This window comes from Semicossyphus pulcher, unplaced genomic scaffold (genome assembly GCF_022749685.1).
Source record: "Semicossyphus pulcher isolate SPU_LCO1_2020_fin unplaced genomic scaffold, fSemPul1.0.p SCAF_12, whole genome shotgun sequence".
NCBI classification, from domain to species: Eukaryota; Metazoa; Chordata; class Actinopteri; order Labriformes; family Labridae; genus Semicossyphus; species Semicossyphus pulcher.
Genome location: NW_027211626.1, coordinates 8,387,056 through 8,401,139, shown reverse-complemented (window position 1 = coordinate 8,401,139; position 14,084 = coordinate 8,387,056). Strand labels below are relative to the sequence as shown.

The 14,084-nt window shown below is 44.3% G+C and overlaps 2 protein-coding genes across 2 annotated transcripts; both read right to left on the bottom strand.

Annotated features, from left to right (window-relative positions):
• Positions 1-3,884: 3,884 nt before the first annotated feature.
• Positions 3,885-7,214, bottom strand: lrit2 (leucine-rich repeat, immunoglobulin-like and transmembrane domains 2). Its single transcript, XM_069658745.1, has 3 exons — positions 7,105-7,214; positions 6,075-6,865; positions 3,885-4,702 (listed from the first exon to the last, which is right to left on the bottom strand). The coding sequence occupies exons 1-3, from the start codon at positions 7,212-7,214 to the stop codon at positions 3,885-3,887; spliced, it is 1,719 nt and encodes a 572-aa protein (XP_069514846.1).
• Positions 7,215-9,629: 2,415 nt separating this feature from the next.
• Positions 9,630-13,537, bottom strand: lrit1a (leucine-rich repeat, immunoglobulin-like and transmembrane domains 1a). Its single transcript, XM_069659137.1, has 4 exons — positions 13,416-13,537; positions 12,465-12,925; positions 10,997-11,302; positions 9,630-10,696 (listed from the first exon to the last, which is right to left on the bottom strand). The coding sequence occupies exons 1-4, from the start codon at positions 13,535-13,537 to the stop codon at positions 9,630-9,632; spliced, it is 1,956 nt and encodes a 651-aa protein (XP_069515238.1).
• Between the last annotated feature and the right edge of the window lie 547 nt (positions 13,538-14,084).

Sequence of the window (14,084 nt, the reverse complement as noted above, 5' to 3'; positions counted from 1 at the left end):
AACCTCATAAATACCTCCTCAAATTACGACTATTTTAAGTTCATGAGCTAATTTTAAAATGATCTCACAGTTTATTCTGTAGATATGCTGTCAGTAAGACAGTTGACCCATCTAATCACAACCAGCTACAACTGTCCAGGATTAGGTCGCAGCCTCGAAGGCTCCACGAAGCAAACAAGAAGGACAGCTTTGTTTCCTCTGGCTTAACACCAACACCTCCTTAATGAGCCTGCAAACAGATTCTCCTGCCCCCTTCTGGAGGCTCGGGAGAAGCTGCTTGACCACAGCATCCAGGAGGAAGACAAAGAGGTCAGTGTTCCCAAATCCTCAAACCAAATGATAATGACTCAAACTGAAGCTTTTATGGCCTTAAGGGAGATTTGGCTGAATCACATTGCTCCTAAAGCTTCTGTTTGGGTTAAGCTATTGTAAAAAAAAACAGAGGCGTGTGTCCAAGCGTGGAATAAAAGTCAGGTAGAACAACAAGAGTGGAAGTAAAGAAGAATTCCGTGCACAAGCATTTAGCATTAGCTGTTATTTTTGGTGGAACCTCACCAGATGTCTGCAAACATCCCGACTCTGCTCAGCCTCTGCATCAGTGTGAGCGCTCCCAATTATGAAGTTACACTGAACCACTCGCTGGGTATTTGTGTAGACATCACCACCAAACATGCACACCATTCCAAAGTTACATAAAACATGAAATTTGCAGATTACACTCGCTCTAATCCAAGGACCAACTTGTTCATCTTTGTACAATATTGCATCGCTGGCTGAAAACCAAAAGTCCATCTGTCCTGATCCAGTCTGCGCCGACAAGATGTGTGTGACTGGCGTCGAACTTTCTGCAGCCTCAGCTGGCACATTTTTTACAAGGTTATGCTGATGACGCACGGCGGGCTATGAGGATTATTTTGTTGTTTATTTGACAAAGTAAAAACTGCCTCCTGAACTCGGTCAGATTAAACATATACGTGACATTTCAGGGCCGCGCAGTCCAACAGACACTTGAGGAATAAAAGAAATACCCACATTTAGGTCAAAAATCGTCACACAAATAAAAGTTTTCAGTGTTGCGAGCTGTTAATGCTCTCAAATGAAATGAGGGAATATGAGGAGAAGCCCAAATGATCATGCATTATGCCATGTAAGAGGCAGCCGGGATTACTGGGCTATTTGATAGAGGATTACAGAGTTAAAAGTTGCAAAGAGCATTGATGCTTTAGAATGAAGGAAAGCTATGCACAAGGGCCAAACAGCCCTCATGTGTGCCAGGAGTATCAGAGGCTGTAAAAAGTAAATGAAATATTTGCTTTATTAATAAGAAAAGGAAGCATTACGTGCACACGGTGAAGTCCTAATCTTTGACATGTGCAGCCGGAGGGATCAGCAGGCTATAAAGCAGAGTGTCAAAAAAAGATAAGCCCAAATGAAGACGTGATTCATGGGTGTTTTCTGCTGACATTGAGCTCATATCATTGTCTGGTGAAATACACGGTGATGAGACAGCATCAATCCCCCCGTCTGCAAATCATATAAACACATGCAAGAAAGCAGATGTGTCTGCGCTCCAGAAAACGGGAGCAGCCAATCTCGGCCGTTTAAAACCCTGAGCTCAGGTCAACAGAAGCGGGGCCCCAGCTGAGATCATCTGATCTCCTTGCATCACAGGAGATAGATGGATGGATGGATGGAGGGAGGGAGGAGGGGGCTTGTGTGATCTGATCATAAAGTGACGGCAGGAGGGGTTATTGGAGAGGATGCCAGTGTTTGGGTATTATGTCAAATGAACAATGCCATTGGCTGCAGCATATCCGTTGTGCCATCTGTCTGGGCTCGGATCGTGTGTGACGCATTGGCTGCTGCGTTGCGTTCGCAGAAGTGGTAAACAGGGAGCTGTGACGTCGAGCGCAGTGACGCAGAGAGGATTAAACATATGGTGGTGAAAGTTTACAGTAGACGAATACATTAGAGACACTTCATCAAATCAAGTCGCTTTAAATTCAATCATTTGTCTCAGAAAGTCAGACTCACTTGTGTGGACAGTCCTCAGCCCTTTCTCTCTCTAAAGTTGTTCTATGGATGGATTTACTTCAGATACAGTATACGCAAGATTTGCTCTGTATTCATGTCTGACAAAAGAGACTTGAGTTCAGGTTTTTAAGGACTTTTTAAGTACAGAGTAAAGACTTTTCGAGTCTGTGGTCAGTCCTTGCTTCCTGTTCTCATTCGTCTCTATCATAAAGGCCATTAAGAAACCTCTTCTGATGAGTTTGAGTTACAATCTGAGCAGTACGAAATTATATTTCTTGGTGTTTCCTCTGACTTTGTTTCCTTTCTAAGCTGCAGTAGAGGGATCGTAACAATATGAGGGATTTTTGCACAAAATCACCCTCGATTTGCACAACATCCTCGTGACTTGAGTCAAAGTGCTGAAGCTTTGTATAAAGTTTGAAATACATTTAAGCAGGAAACAGGGACAGTGGAACTTCCCCTTAAAAGCATAAGATAGAGATCTCTTAGTAGCTGGTATAAAAAAGATGCAGCAAGCTAAACCTGTCTCAACATTCATATTGGCACCTGACAATTAATTTAATACAGATATGAAAAATTGTGAACCTGTCCTTTAACTTGGTGAAAGAGTCACAGAGAAAACAAATGAATGCACAGATCGATTGAACTCTAAAGTTTGACTTTGTGTTACCTGGTGACCATGAAACTAAATACATGAGATGAGAAATAAAGATGAGATGTGATTTTTAAATTTCAGATCACTTACATCCATCCGGTGTCTATAACACTGTCCTGTTTCAGGGGCATGGGGGGGGCTGGAGCTTATCCCAGCTGTCATTGGGCGAGAGGCCGGGTACACCGTGGACTGATCGCCAGTCAAACACAGAGACAGACAACCTTTCACGCTCACATTCACACCTACAGGGATTTTAGAGTCACCAATCAACCTAACGAGCATGTCTTTGGACTGTGGGAGGAAGCCGGAGTACCCGGAGGGAACCCACGCATGCACGGGGAGAACATGCAAACTCCACACAGAAAGGCCCTCTTCATTCAAACCGTGATTCGAACCAAGGCGACAGTTTCAGATCACTTACGTCACAGAACTGCAGCTTTAAGAGAACACAAACACACAAATGCTCATTTTAAATGAAAAGCTGTAATTGAAAAAAGTCCACTGATACATGATGCACCTTATTGCACTTTTAAAGGGGAAAAAACATCTCAACATATTTTAAACAGCAAATATATATATTTATGTAGCACATTCTAACTTTCAACTAATTTTCTACTGACAGAGAACAGTTATTTATTCTACATACTAACTCTGATTTAAAAGAGTTTCTTCTTCCAGAACAGTTATTACATTTATTGTCAAAATGTAGGTCTTATAAATGAATACATACTTTTATATACATATTACAATATTAAAGTGCTAACACAGAATTACACACATAAAGTAGAAGATAAACTATGCACAACTGAAAGAGTTGAAAAAATGTAATATCCAAAAGTCAATATGAGAATTCCTCAGTTTAGATCAATCACATAGGCTTCTTAGTGTGAAATGAGCACTACATGACATTTCATAACATCCTGATAACGAGACAAACATGAGACACAAGCTTCAGAATCAGATGCAGCACAATCTCTACAGTGGTGCAAATCCTTGAATTACACTCTCGACAAAACGGTCATCATTCACATCTTTGCAACAAACTCCTCAACCTAGAACAGAGGAAGAGACGAGATTAAAAGCAAGGCAGGAAATATTGTCATCTTTGTGAATATTGAAGTTATATAAAGACAGCAGGTCAACAGATTCATTACTTATTCAGTGTCATGTTTTCCTGTGATGATGTCAAATATACTTAATAGAGTTCGGCTGTGATTCTGCTGTGATCAGCCTTGCCCTTATGCAGTCTGTCATCTGACCTCCTTCTCACCTTCCTGTCTTCAGAGGAATCTTTATTAACCAGGCCCTCATCGCTGGCCGCCTGCAGGCTGTCGAAGGTGCCCTGCCTGTCTCGCTCCACCCCGGACGAGGCGCTTTCTCTCCGCCGGTTCTTCCAGCTCTGCATGAGGACCTCCAGGCAGGTGAACTTAGTGTCAGTGGTGCAGGCGTACATACCAATAGGCACAGCGAGCACCATGGCTAAAACTATCACAACTATGTGAATCAGCTTCTCCCTCTGCTCCATCTCTGTGATGTCACTTCCTGTTACAAACACAATGCACTGGCCTGCACGTGGCGCCTGGTTCTTGAGGGTGACACAGATTTCGTATTTGGTTGCAGGCATCAGATCAGAGACGGAGTAGGAGTGGATCCCCGGGCCGATGTAGATCATTTCTTTCTTTTCGTCCATGCGGCCGAAGTGGATGGTGAACCAGGTCTCAGCCGGGCGGTCCAAGGCGGCGAACCACTCGATGGCGATGCCACGCACGGTCTGTTTGGCGATGCGGATGTCAATGTAGACGTTTTCATCGCCAGCAGCAGGGGGAGCAGGGACGCCGGGGAGTTGGGAAGACGGCGAGCCGTCTGGAGTTTGGACGTCCAGCTGGATGCTGACGGAGGAGTTTCCGATGAAGTTGACGGCGGTGCAGGTGTAGACGCCGCGGTCTGCAGCGTGCAGGGAGGGGATCACCAGGAGGGACCTGATGGTGTCTTCATCCACTCTCTCCAGAGACTCTGGGAGGAAAACAGGAAGTTATTTCAAGAGACAAGCGAGCTTAAAAAATGAATCTCATTTTCTAAATGATCTTCTGACATTTTTCTACTTATACAAATGTTTTTTCCAAATTGAGGTTTACCAGTGAATGAAGCCACATGGGCCCATTAAAGGGACAGGCAGAAACAGGAGCATAGACAAACTAGATACCAACAGCTTGAATATAGATTTGTTGTTTATCAACTAATCTGACATTTATTTAATCAATTATTGGATTAGTTATTTGATCCCTAAAATGCTGTAATACATAATCTGTGTGTGTGTAGGGGACATAATCAGGTTGTTTTTCTGAGCAGCAGTTCAGAACCCAAAGATACTTAATGAACAAGACAAAGACAAGAAGAAAAGACTGAGAAGTTGGAACTAGAGAATGTTTTGCATTTGTGCATCTTTTTCCTTGTTAATTTCTGAATGTAGTTAATTTAATACTGATGTAATACTGACAGAGGACTTTTGTAATCCAAGTTAGGAGACTGAATAATGCAGTGAGAGAAGAGACGTGGGAACCAGGCAGCAGTGTGCTTTTCCTTTGTAAAGGGTTTATAAGTTGTAATAATTGCTTATTAAAGACTCTTACCAAAGTTGCAGTTTAAGACTAAAAACCTTCATTACTAATGTATCGATAAAATGCACGTGAACATGATGCCGTACAAATCCTTTCCTGCATGAAACTGACCGGCCTGTTTTTGCATTACTTCAATCTGCAGCCTTGACTAAATAGTTTTTAACTTTATTAATGAGGTGCAACTTTCTGGGTGATTTTTTTACAACCTGGCAACTACAGTTATGTGGACATTAATGTCTTCTAACTGAACTACAACTTAGCATTCATAATTAATTTATGTAAAGCAGTAAAAAACAGGAGCTACAACTTATAAACCACTTATAAAGAATGCCTTTCACTATTTTATTTTAGGGTTTTATTGTGTATTTGTCCGGTTTAAAGCACTTCTACCCCCAGTAATGAGACATAACTGTTGGAAGCAGCAGTCTGATTTGACAGCATTATATTGACACTAGTATCAGAAGCAGCAGTCTGCTTCCTGTTAGTTTATGATGGACTGATACTTGCAGTGATGATCTGCAAAAGCACCACACTAAAGGTTAAGTGTTGTGACGCAGATGTTTACTTCATTCGACACGGCCTATATTAGGTACTCTATAATCTCCACCACTCTTAATCAACACTGATGCTGCTGTGGGCCAATATGCAGACTGACCCTCCTCATCTTAAAGAGGGGTTACATGGATCTGCGATTAAAACGTGTTTAAGTATCTAATTTACCACAAGATATCACTCGGTATAACATGCTGTGGGCATCACACTCTCACCATGAAATCCTCTGATTATCTTCAGACCATATGTCCACCACAGCGACGGGTCCGGCCGGGCCTGGGCGAGGCAGCGCAGGGTGACGTTTGCGCCCAGGGGCAGGCTGATGATTGCGGACGGGGTGGACACGATGGGTTTTACGCACGCCTGCAGCTCGACCTCGTGGAAGAACTTTCCCGCCCTAAAGTCCGGCCCTGAGCAGGTCAAGTAAGAGTTCATCAGAATAATCGGGGGGCTTAGAGACCTGATGAACTCCACGAAGCCCTTCAGCCGGCAGTCGCAGAGCCAGGCGTTGTCGTGGAGCGCCAGGACGACGTTCGGGCCGGAAGCGCTCGCCTCCCGCTCCTCCATGCTCTGTAGTTTTTGGTACAGGGGCCAGTTTTGGAAGACTTCCTTCGATATGACGGTGAGCCGGTTGAAAGACAAGTCTAAATAAGTCAGACCCGGCAAATACTTTAACGCATGCTCCGGCAGGACGTCCAGCTGGTTGTGCTTCAGGTCCAGAATCTTGAGGGCCGGCGTGTCCTCGAACGCTGTCCATGGTACTGAACGCAGCTTGTTCCCCTGCAGGCGCAACTCTGTTAAGTTCCCCAAACCTTCAAGGCCCTTTGAGTTTATCACCGTGATGTCATTGAAGTTCAACCACAAGTTCTCCAAGGCGGGTGTTTTTGAGAAAGCCCCTCTAGGTATTTCTGTGAAGTGAGACTTTTCTATTCGGATTTTGGTCATATCATCTGGAAGGTTCTCTGGTATGGCCCCGAACGCGCTCTCCTCCATACAAACAAGCGACCTGTGATAAAAGTGAAGAGTTTAAATGGACATTAGGTCACCAGATGCTTCATAAACGCAATTAATTAAGCTAGTACCACAAATCAGAGACCTCAAACTAGCCTCTTAATCTTATTTTTTATTCACTTAGAAGCTACACGAGTTTCTTAAAGGCCACACCATATGTCTTTAATTCTCCTACCGTCATCCCCTGACACAGTTACACAGGTTAAAAATACCTCGGACAGAATCAGGTCTTACCTTCCATGACGGTCTTCTACACAGCTACACCCGCGTAAACATTGAGAAAAAGTTTCATACGCCTGAATGTTGAACACAGCTATCACTAGTAGGCAACAAAGTATGTCCATAGTCCGCGGAAATAACTAAAGTTAAGGACTACATTCGTGCTCAAGACATACCGACTGCGGCAGACGGGAGAAGCTTATTAAGCTTAATCCCTGACGTACAGCAGCGCGTATTGAAGTGGCGTCTGATGTTAAGGAGGGACACGCACGATTAGCCTCACATTGACTGTGTCACTGGGTCTGACACACTGTGGGTTTAAGTCAGTATAACTTTCAGCTAACTAGACCTCTGTGAAGTTGTAACTAATCTAACTTAAGATTGACTTTATAGATCACTTTTAAGCCATGAAGCAGAAAGTTTTGGGTTACCAGTTTGTGAAAAACCTTCTAACTGCTATTGACCTTTTCTACTTGGTTATAATGAAGTTATAAAGGTTGGTTTAATACATTTCTTGCTTATAATCTTAAGTCTACAGTTTTTATATTAATACAACAGTTCCAACCAAGTGATCTGATTTGACAAGAGGCATTCCATGAGTGCTGATATAGATATATATATATATATATATAACATCACTGGGACTTTTCACTGTGTGTATCACTCCGCCTCAGCCAGGTGTTCTGAATACTGTTAATTAACATTACCGCATATGTCTACATTAATCAAGCTGGTACCGCTGAGTCACACAGCAGAGTCTCATTTCACTGGTTGATGATAAATTAAAACAAACAGATACATGTACATGAGCTGATCTGTGGTCACCTGTAGACACAGAGTGCAGGAGAATGTTTGGGTTGCTCGGCAACAAAAGTCCAGTTTCAGTTTAGTTGTGGAACTAGTTGAGTTGGTGGAGCAAAAACGACTCTGTTGTTGATTGTTACTGTTTACTACTAATCTACTCATAACTGTTTAAATGTAATATCACACTCAAGGTCGTGATGTTATACTGTATATCAGCATGGCTGATTATCTGCTATGATACGAGCTGATATTCAGTACATCACTCCCTCTCATGTGATTCTGCTTAAATATACATTGTAAATAAATTCTAGTCAACTTCCTCTGCATGTTTCACAGAACATAAGAGGTCCACCAGAGGGTCTATTTGATGAATTAAAGATCAAATGCTTTGGAGGTTGCCAGATTACAAAACTTTTTTTTGTTATCTGGCAACCCTCAAAGTTTATTTTACTAATGGTAGTGACTGATTTATAAAGTACAAGTTTGTGAATTATGTACTTTAATAAAGCAGTCACAAACTTTAACTCAAAGTTAAACTGTTTTGTGAAGCTCTTTGTGACCTTGTTAAGAAAAGTGCTACATAAATACAAGTTATTATTATTATGAGAGGTGTACCTTTAAGTCTAAGACCACCTGAGACAGACGATGGTAGTCAGGAGTTAACAAACCCACATTTTAAATCCCCGCTGAATGGAGACCCACTGTAGGATCTAGATGATACGATGGAAGTGGAGGTATAAGAACACACAGTCGCTCTAAGTGGACATTTGTATATAAAAGTTTATTTGTCTCTACTCAAATAATATCATTGGAATGAATCGATCTACATTTAATGGGGTAGTGATGCCTCTAGGTGGCACTAAACAGGTACATAGAGATATTTCAGCAAGCGTCTCACTGCTGGGAATAGAAAGTATTTAACATTTCATTTAGCGTCATTTCCTTATTTACAAAGCGTCATAGTTCAGTCCTTTCCGTACTTCTCTCCAGCTCCGGCTTTTCTCCATCACCAGAGTGTTGAACCATGCCTGTGTGTATATCTCCTCTGAGAACGTATGACAGATATATACAGAGGCACAGACTTAACTGTATATGTGAGTGTACATCATCCAGTACAGTATATACAAATCATACACGTACATATGTGATATAAACAATGGAGGATCGGCCGTTGAGTTCCCTTTGAGTCAGATTGGGTTGTGGAGGTTTCTTCGCTGGGCCACGCAGGGTGAGGGAATATAAACTGTTGTTATGTGATAAAAACATTCTTCTATATTCTTTTGTCTTATTATTAATGCATGGATATGTGAGTGTTTCATTTTGCCTGAAAAACGTGAAATATTCCACAAATATCTGGGAAAAATAAGTGAATTTAAATTTAAAAATCTCTAAACTGATATTTCCATGATAGTGCAGCGTGCAAAAGTCCTTTGATAGAAGTTTGCTCTCTGCGGCGGCGGAGTCGGCGGCATGATCCAGCGAGGAGGAACAGGTGGGGGGGAATCCCAGGGTGTGGGCGTGTGGGAGCGCGAGGGCGGGGGGCTGACGTCAGGATGATGCTGAGGGTGAGAGTGCTGGTAGTGGTGCGGATACGGGCGTGGGTGGAGATGCAGATTGGATTGGTGATGGGGATGAGGATGGGGATTTGGATGGGGGTTGGGACTCGGGCTTGAACGTGGATGCGGGTGAGCGCGAGGAAGGTGGCGTGTGGCGGGAGCCGGAGCTGGAGCATGATGTCAGCAGAAGTACTCGTTAGGCTGTCCCTCTATCTTAGCTGTGGCCTCGGAGTCCAGGCTGGAGCGGGCGGACAGCAGCCTGTTGGACTCCTCCGGGTTCAGTCTGTTCAAATACTCGCCCTCCAGCCCTTTGGCCTTCGTTCCGGGCGACAGAGTCTCAAAGGTCACGTATGAATCTTGGATGTCCTTGGATTTCTTCCCCCAGTACTTCTGGATGCGTCTCTTCAGCGCCCCGCAGCACACGATGACAGTGAGCGGGACGGCGATGATACAGGCCACTGTGATAACAATCACATTAATCAGCTTCTGGGTGCCCGTAGCACTGGCTGCTTCATCTGTGGAAAATATGACACACTGCTCCTTCTTGGGGATCAAACCCCGCACACACACACAGGCAATGTACTTGGTCCTGGGCACCAGGCCTTCGATGAAGACCCGGTTCTGCCCGGCCCCCACGTTGATCTTCCTCATGTCCCTCTCTCCAAAAACAGCATACAGCACACTGAAAGCTGTGGTGTTCTTTGCTTTAGGGGCTCTCCAGTTCAGAGAAATGGTATTGTCTGTGTCCCCCACCACCTTCACCGAGCGGACCACCCTGTCCGGGTCCTGCTGCAGCGATGAGGTGTTGGCCGCCAGGTTGCTCAGATTAGTCTTCTCCAGATCCAGCAGAGCGTCTGGGTTGGAGGAGGTGGCGGGCCCTGGGGTGGCTCTGTCGGGAAGGCTGTAACCGGCAAGTTCAGGGTCAGGACTGAGACCAGGTGGAAGGCCTGGATCCAGGCCAGCCAGGGATGAAGCAGGGGAGGTTGGAACCACATATCTGGCCACCAGTTTCTCCTGGTAGGCAGCTTTGCCCACCGGGTTGGGTTTCTTGACTTTGGGTCTCTTGTCGATGAGGGTTTGGTTCCCCTCTGGTTTCGGCGAGTTGGAGACAATGAGAGATATGACGGCTTCGGCGTTCCCCGCATAGTTAGTGGCCTTGCAGATGTATTTCCCTGAATCCTGGTAGGACACAGCTGGGACACTGAGGATGGACCAGGTGATTCCCTCCTTTGAGGTTTCCTGCTGGACTGTGGGGGAAGAAGAGTACAGTCATTACACAACAAGAACAACATATTGTCAAAGAACGATCTGCTTTTCTAAATGTGCAAATAGACCCTGAGCAGGTGATAATACGATGTTGCGTTGATTATTATCAGTGTTGCATAACTCTCTGTTGTAGCCACAGCTGTCAGTCAGACTTATAGCATTACTATCTCCACTGCTGGCTTTCTGTTTAATTAACAGCAGCTCTACAGTGCAGAGAAAAGCATCTTATCTCAGGCACAGCACAGAGACAGACCCTGACATGGAAAGATCTGCTGACTCACCTGTTCCATTCAGGACTTTTCCGTCTGCCTTGCGCCACGTCAGGTCTGGGATGGGGACTCCAATGGTCCCACATCTGAGCAGCACGTTGTTCCCCACAGCGCTCCGGACTCGTGCCACAGCCGTGTGGATGCGTGGGAGCTGACAGCGCCGCAGCTCTGCATCACTGAACAAAACCCCGGACACACTCTCGGGAGCAGAACACCGCAGCCTCGTGTCGATGAACGCCACCGAGAGAGTGGGAGACTTCTGGAACTGGACCAGGTCGTAGAGCCGGCAGTCACACACCCAGGGGTTATCGTGGAGACCTGAGGATGAGGGAACAAGTGAGGCAAGAGGAGGAAGACGAGCGTCCAGCTGTGTGCAAAGTGATGGAGCAGCCTGCAGATGGCCGGTGTGGATGTTGTGATGCTAATCCTCTAAGAGGATTAACTTTTAATTCATAAACTACATCATGACCATGACTACGGCAATGATGGTGGTTATGATGATGGTGGTGGTGGTGATGCTGGTGGTCTGGTGAGCAAGGTCAGGTTTTGCTGCCAGTTCATTCCCCTGTCCTTGACCGAAGCAGAAGCCTGTGGAGCTGAACCTGGATCAGCTCTCTGTGGCTCTGAGCGTGAGGATGGAGTAAACACAGAGGATGAGAAAGTGTAAAATAAACTTTGTCTTCTGAATATGCAGTAGGCTATGAAGTGTGGCAACACTGTGCATGTAGATTTTCTTAATTCAAAGGGAAAAGTAGGACAAAAAGGCTTTTTCTGATGGTGATGAAGCCACATACTTGTCATCGGTTTTAGGATGAGTTTGGGCAGAAGAGGCCGAGACACATAACCATGAAGAAGAAATGTGTTTCAAAATTAAAATAATCCTCATGTGGCATTTATAAACACTGTATAAACATGTCATTAATATCAGATAGGGAGACATATGGGTGTTTTAAAGTGTTGCTAAAGTTACAGTATTTATCAACAGTTAAAATGCCCCTATATTTGTTATTAAAACACCTGTTTACTTTGCTGTCACACATTTTCTGACTGTACCCTTTGCTTATGATGATGATGATGATGATGATGATGATGTCCACAGAAATATTTTAGTTGTTGACAAATACAGAAATAAACACTTACAGTTTATCTGCTTAAATGATGTATGTAGATGTGCATATTAAACGATTTATAAATGTTTCCTTATGGTCAATAAATGCTAATTAGGGGCAATAATGTGAAGTGTTCCCTATTCCCTTAAATTAAAATATTAATGGAGCATTTTTTTTATTAGTTAGCGGCGACCATGCCATCGATTAACTACATACAGTAAATGATGTGTGTGTCTTTGATTTCTAACTCTCCTTTACGCACAGTTTTTCACAGCGCGCTTTGCCTAATTTAAATTGTGGTAGTTTTAAACCAAGAGCTGAAGGTTTTCACAAAAGCATAGGTGGATGTCAGGAAGCGCACTGCCACCTACCAAGTATCATTTTGGAGCTTTCCGGCCCTTGCGAAGGTTTTGCCGCAAGCCAGGTCGATAACACCTCTGACGGCAGCGTCAGCAGGCTGTTGCTGGACAGATCCAGGTAGGTGAGGTTCTTGATGTAACTGGTGGCTTCCGCGGGCAGCGAGGTGAGCTGGTTGTTGTGCAAATCGAGAAGTCTGAGACTGGGCATATCCATGAGAGATTCCCAGGGAAAGGCGGTGAGGGCATTCCCGTCCAGACGAAGCTCTTCCAGGTTGAACAGTCCCCGGAAACTGTCCGGGTTCAAGGCGGACAGCGTGTTGAAAGACATCCACAGGAATTCCAGACTGGAGAGGTAGTTAAAGGCTTCGCTTGGTATCCGCTGGATGGCCGTCTTCTCAATCCGCAGCTTGGACGTGTCGACAGGGAACCCGACAGGCACAAGAGATATGTCGGGATCATTGCAAATCACACTCCTGAAAGGGAGACATCAGAAAGATATTTATGTTCCACTCTGAAATCATCCTTCACAAATTACGCATTCAATTACTTTTGTAAATCGTTAAAAAGTGAATGAAACTAAACAAATACATGATATACTAGCATTAAAGTCTAACATTAAACTATGTTTTGAAGTTAAGAATATTTGGTAAATTCACACGCAGCAAAAATAAAGTGGCTAATAATTCTAAAAAAACGCTCATTTCCCAATCCATCCAAACGCGCATAAAGCGCGTAGATGGGGGGTTGAAAGTGCCTTTGAGAGATAATCCTGCATTAAATAAAATTGGACCGACATGCACTCCCTGAATTATCTTTTGTACACGTGTTCACCTCCATGCAAACATCTGTCCTGTTATGAGGACAAGACCTGTCCGTCTACAAAGATGCGTCTTTGCGCACTAACCAGAACACATTAGAGTGCGTTTTGATACAAAATCGTTTTCATCTGGACACCCCTCTTACCTGGCCTTTGATCCGTCACTCAGGTTGTGGTAAAAACAGCTGCACTGCGACGGACAGGAGCTCACTGGGGAGAAAAGTTCACCTGTGGCCACGTAGAGCCCCAGGAGCAGGACGAGGAACATTTTGGCCCACTTTTACGCATACGCAGCTTGCCTACATGCGCCCAGTTCGCGCCCACTGAAGTCAAAGAGACTTGCTTTTTTCTCTCATTTACAGCAATATCATCCGCATGGCTTTGTCCCACCGCTTCGCTGTCCCATAGTGATCCGACTGCTATGAGTCCCGAGATAAAAAGGATAGACAAGGATTAGCGAAAGGACTGGCGTTCTTTTCATTTGGATGCGTATTGCATCCCGGAATCCGATAGGCTGCGCAGAGACGTCCCTATTTATTATCACAGAAAAACACTTCCGAAATGGTCATAATCCACTGTGATGTTTGGATTTTTTCTCCTCAAATGTAGCTTGTTCATTTGAGCCCTGCCGTGACTGTTAATCTGTAAGTGGACAGCGCTATGTTTTACCACAAGGTGGCCCCTATATCATAGCTGTGGCTCTTACCTAGGGGCCACTCAACAGATGGTCACATTTTTCAAATCTGCTGTCGTTTTTTTTTTATCTAAAGCACTTTTTATATTATTATCACAAACAAGAAATATTACTGCAGTTA

Coding starts and splice junctions, on each gene's coding strand:
- lrit2 (XM_069658745.1), bottom strand. CDS start 7,214: ATGGACATACTTTGTTGCCTACTAGTGATAGCTGTGTTCAACATTCAG. Junction 6,866..7,104: donor GTAGAAGACCGTCATGGAAG/GTAAGACCTGAT, acceptor CTTTTATCACAG/GTCGCTTGTTTGTATGGAGG. Junction 4,703..6,074: donor GATAATCAGAGGATTTCATG/GTGAGAGTGTGA, acceptor TTTTCCTCCCAG/AGTCTCTGGAGAGAGTGGAT.
- lrit1a (XM_069659137.1), bottom strand. CDS start 13,537: ATGTTCCTCGTCCTGCTCCTGGGGCTCTACGTGGCCACAGGTGAACTT. Junction 12,926..13,415: donor AGTGACGGATCAAAGGCCAG/GTAAGAGGGGTG, acceptor TCTCCCTTTCAG/GAGTGTGATTTGCAATGATC. Junction 10,697..10,996: donor AAAAGTCCTGAATGGAACAG/GTGAGTCAGCAG, acceptor CTTCCCCCACAG/TCCAGCAGGAAACCTCAAAG.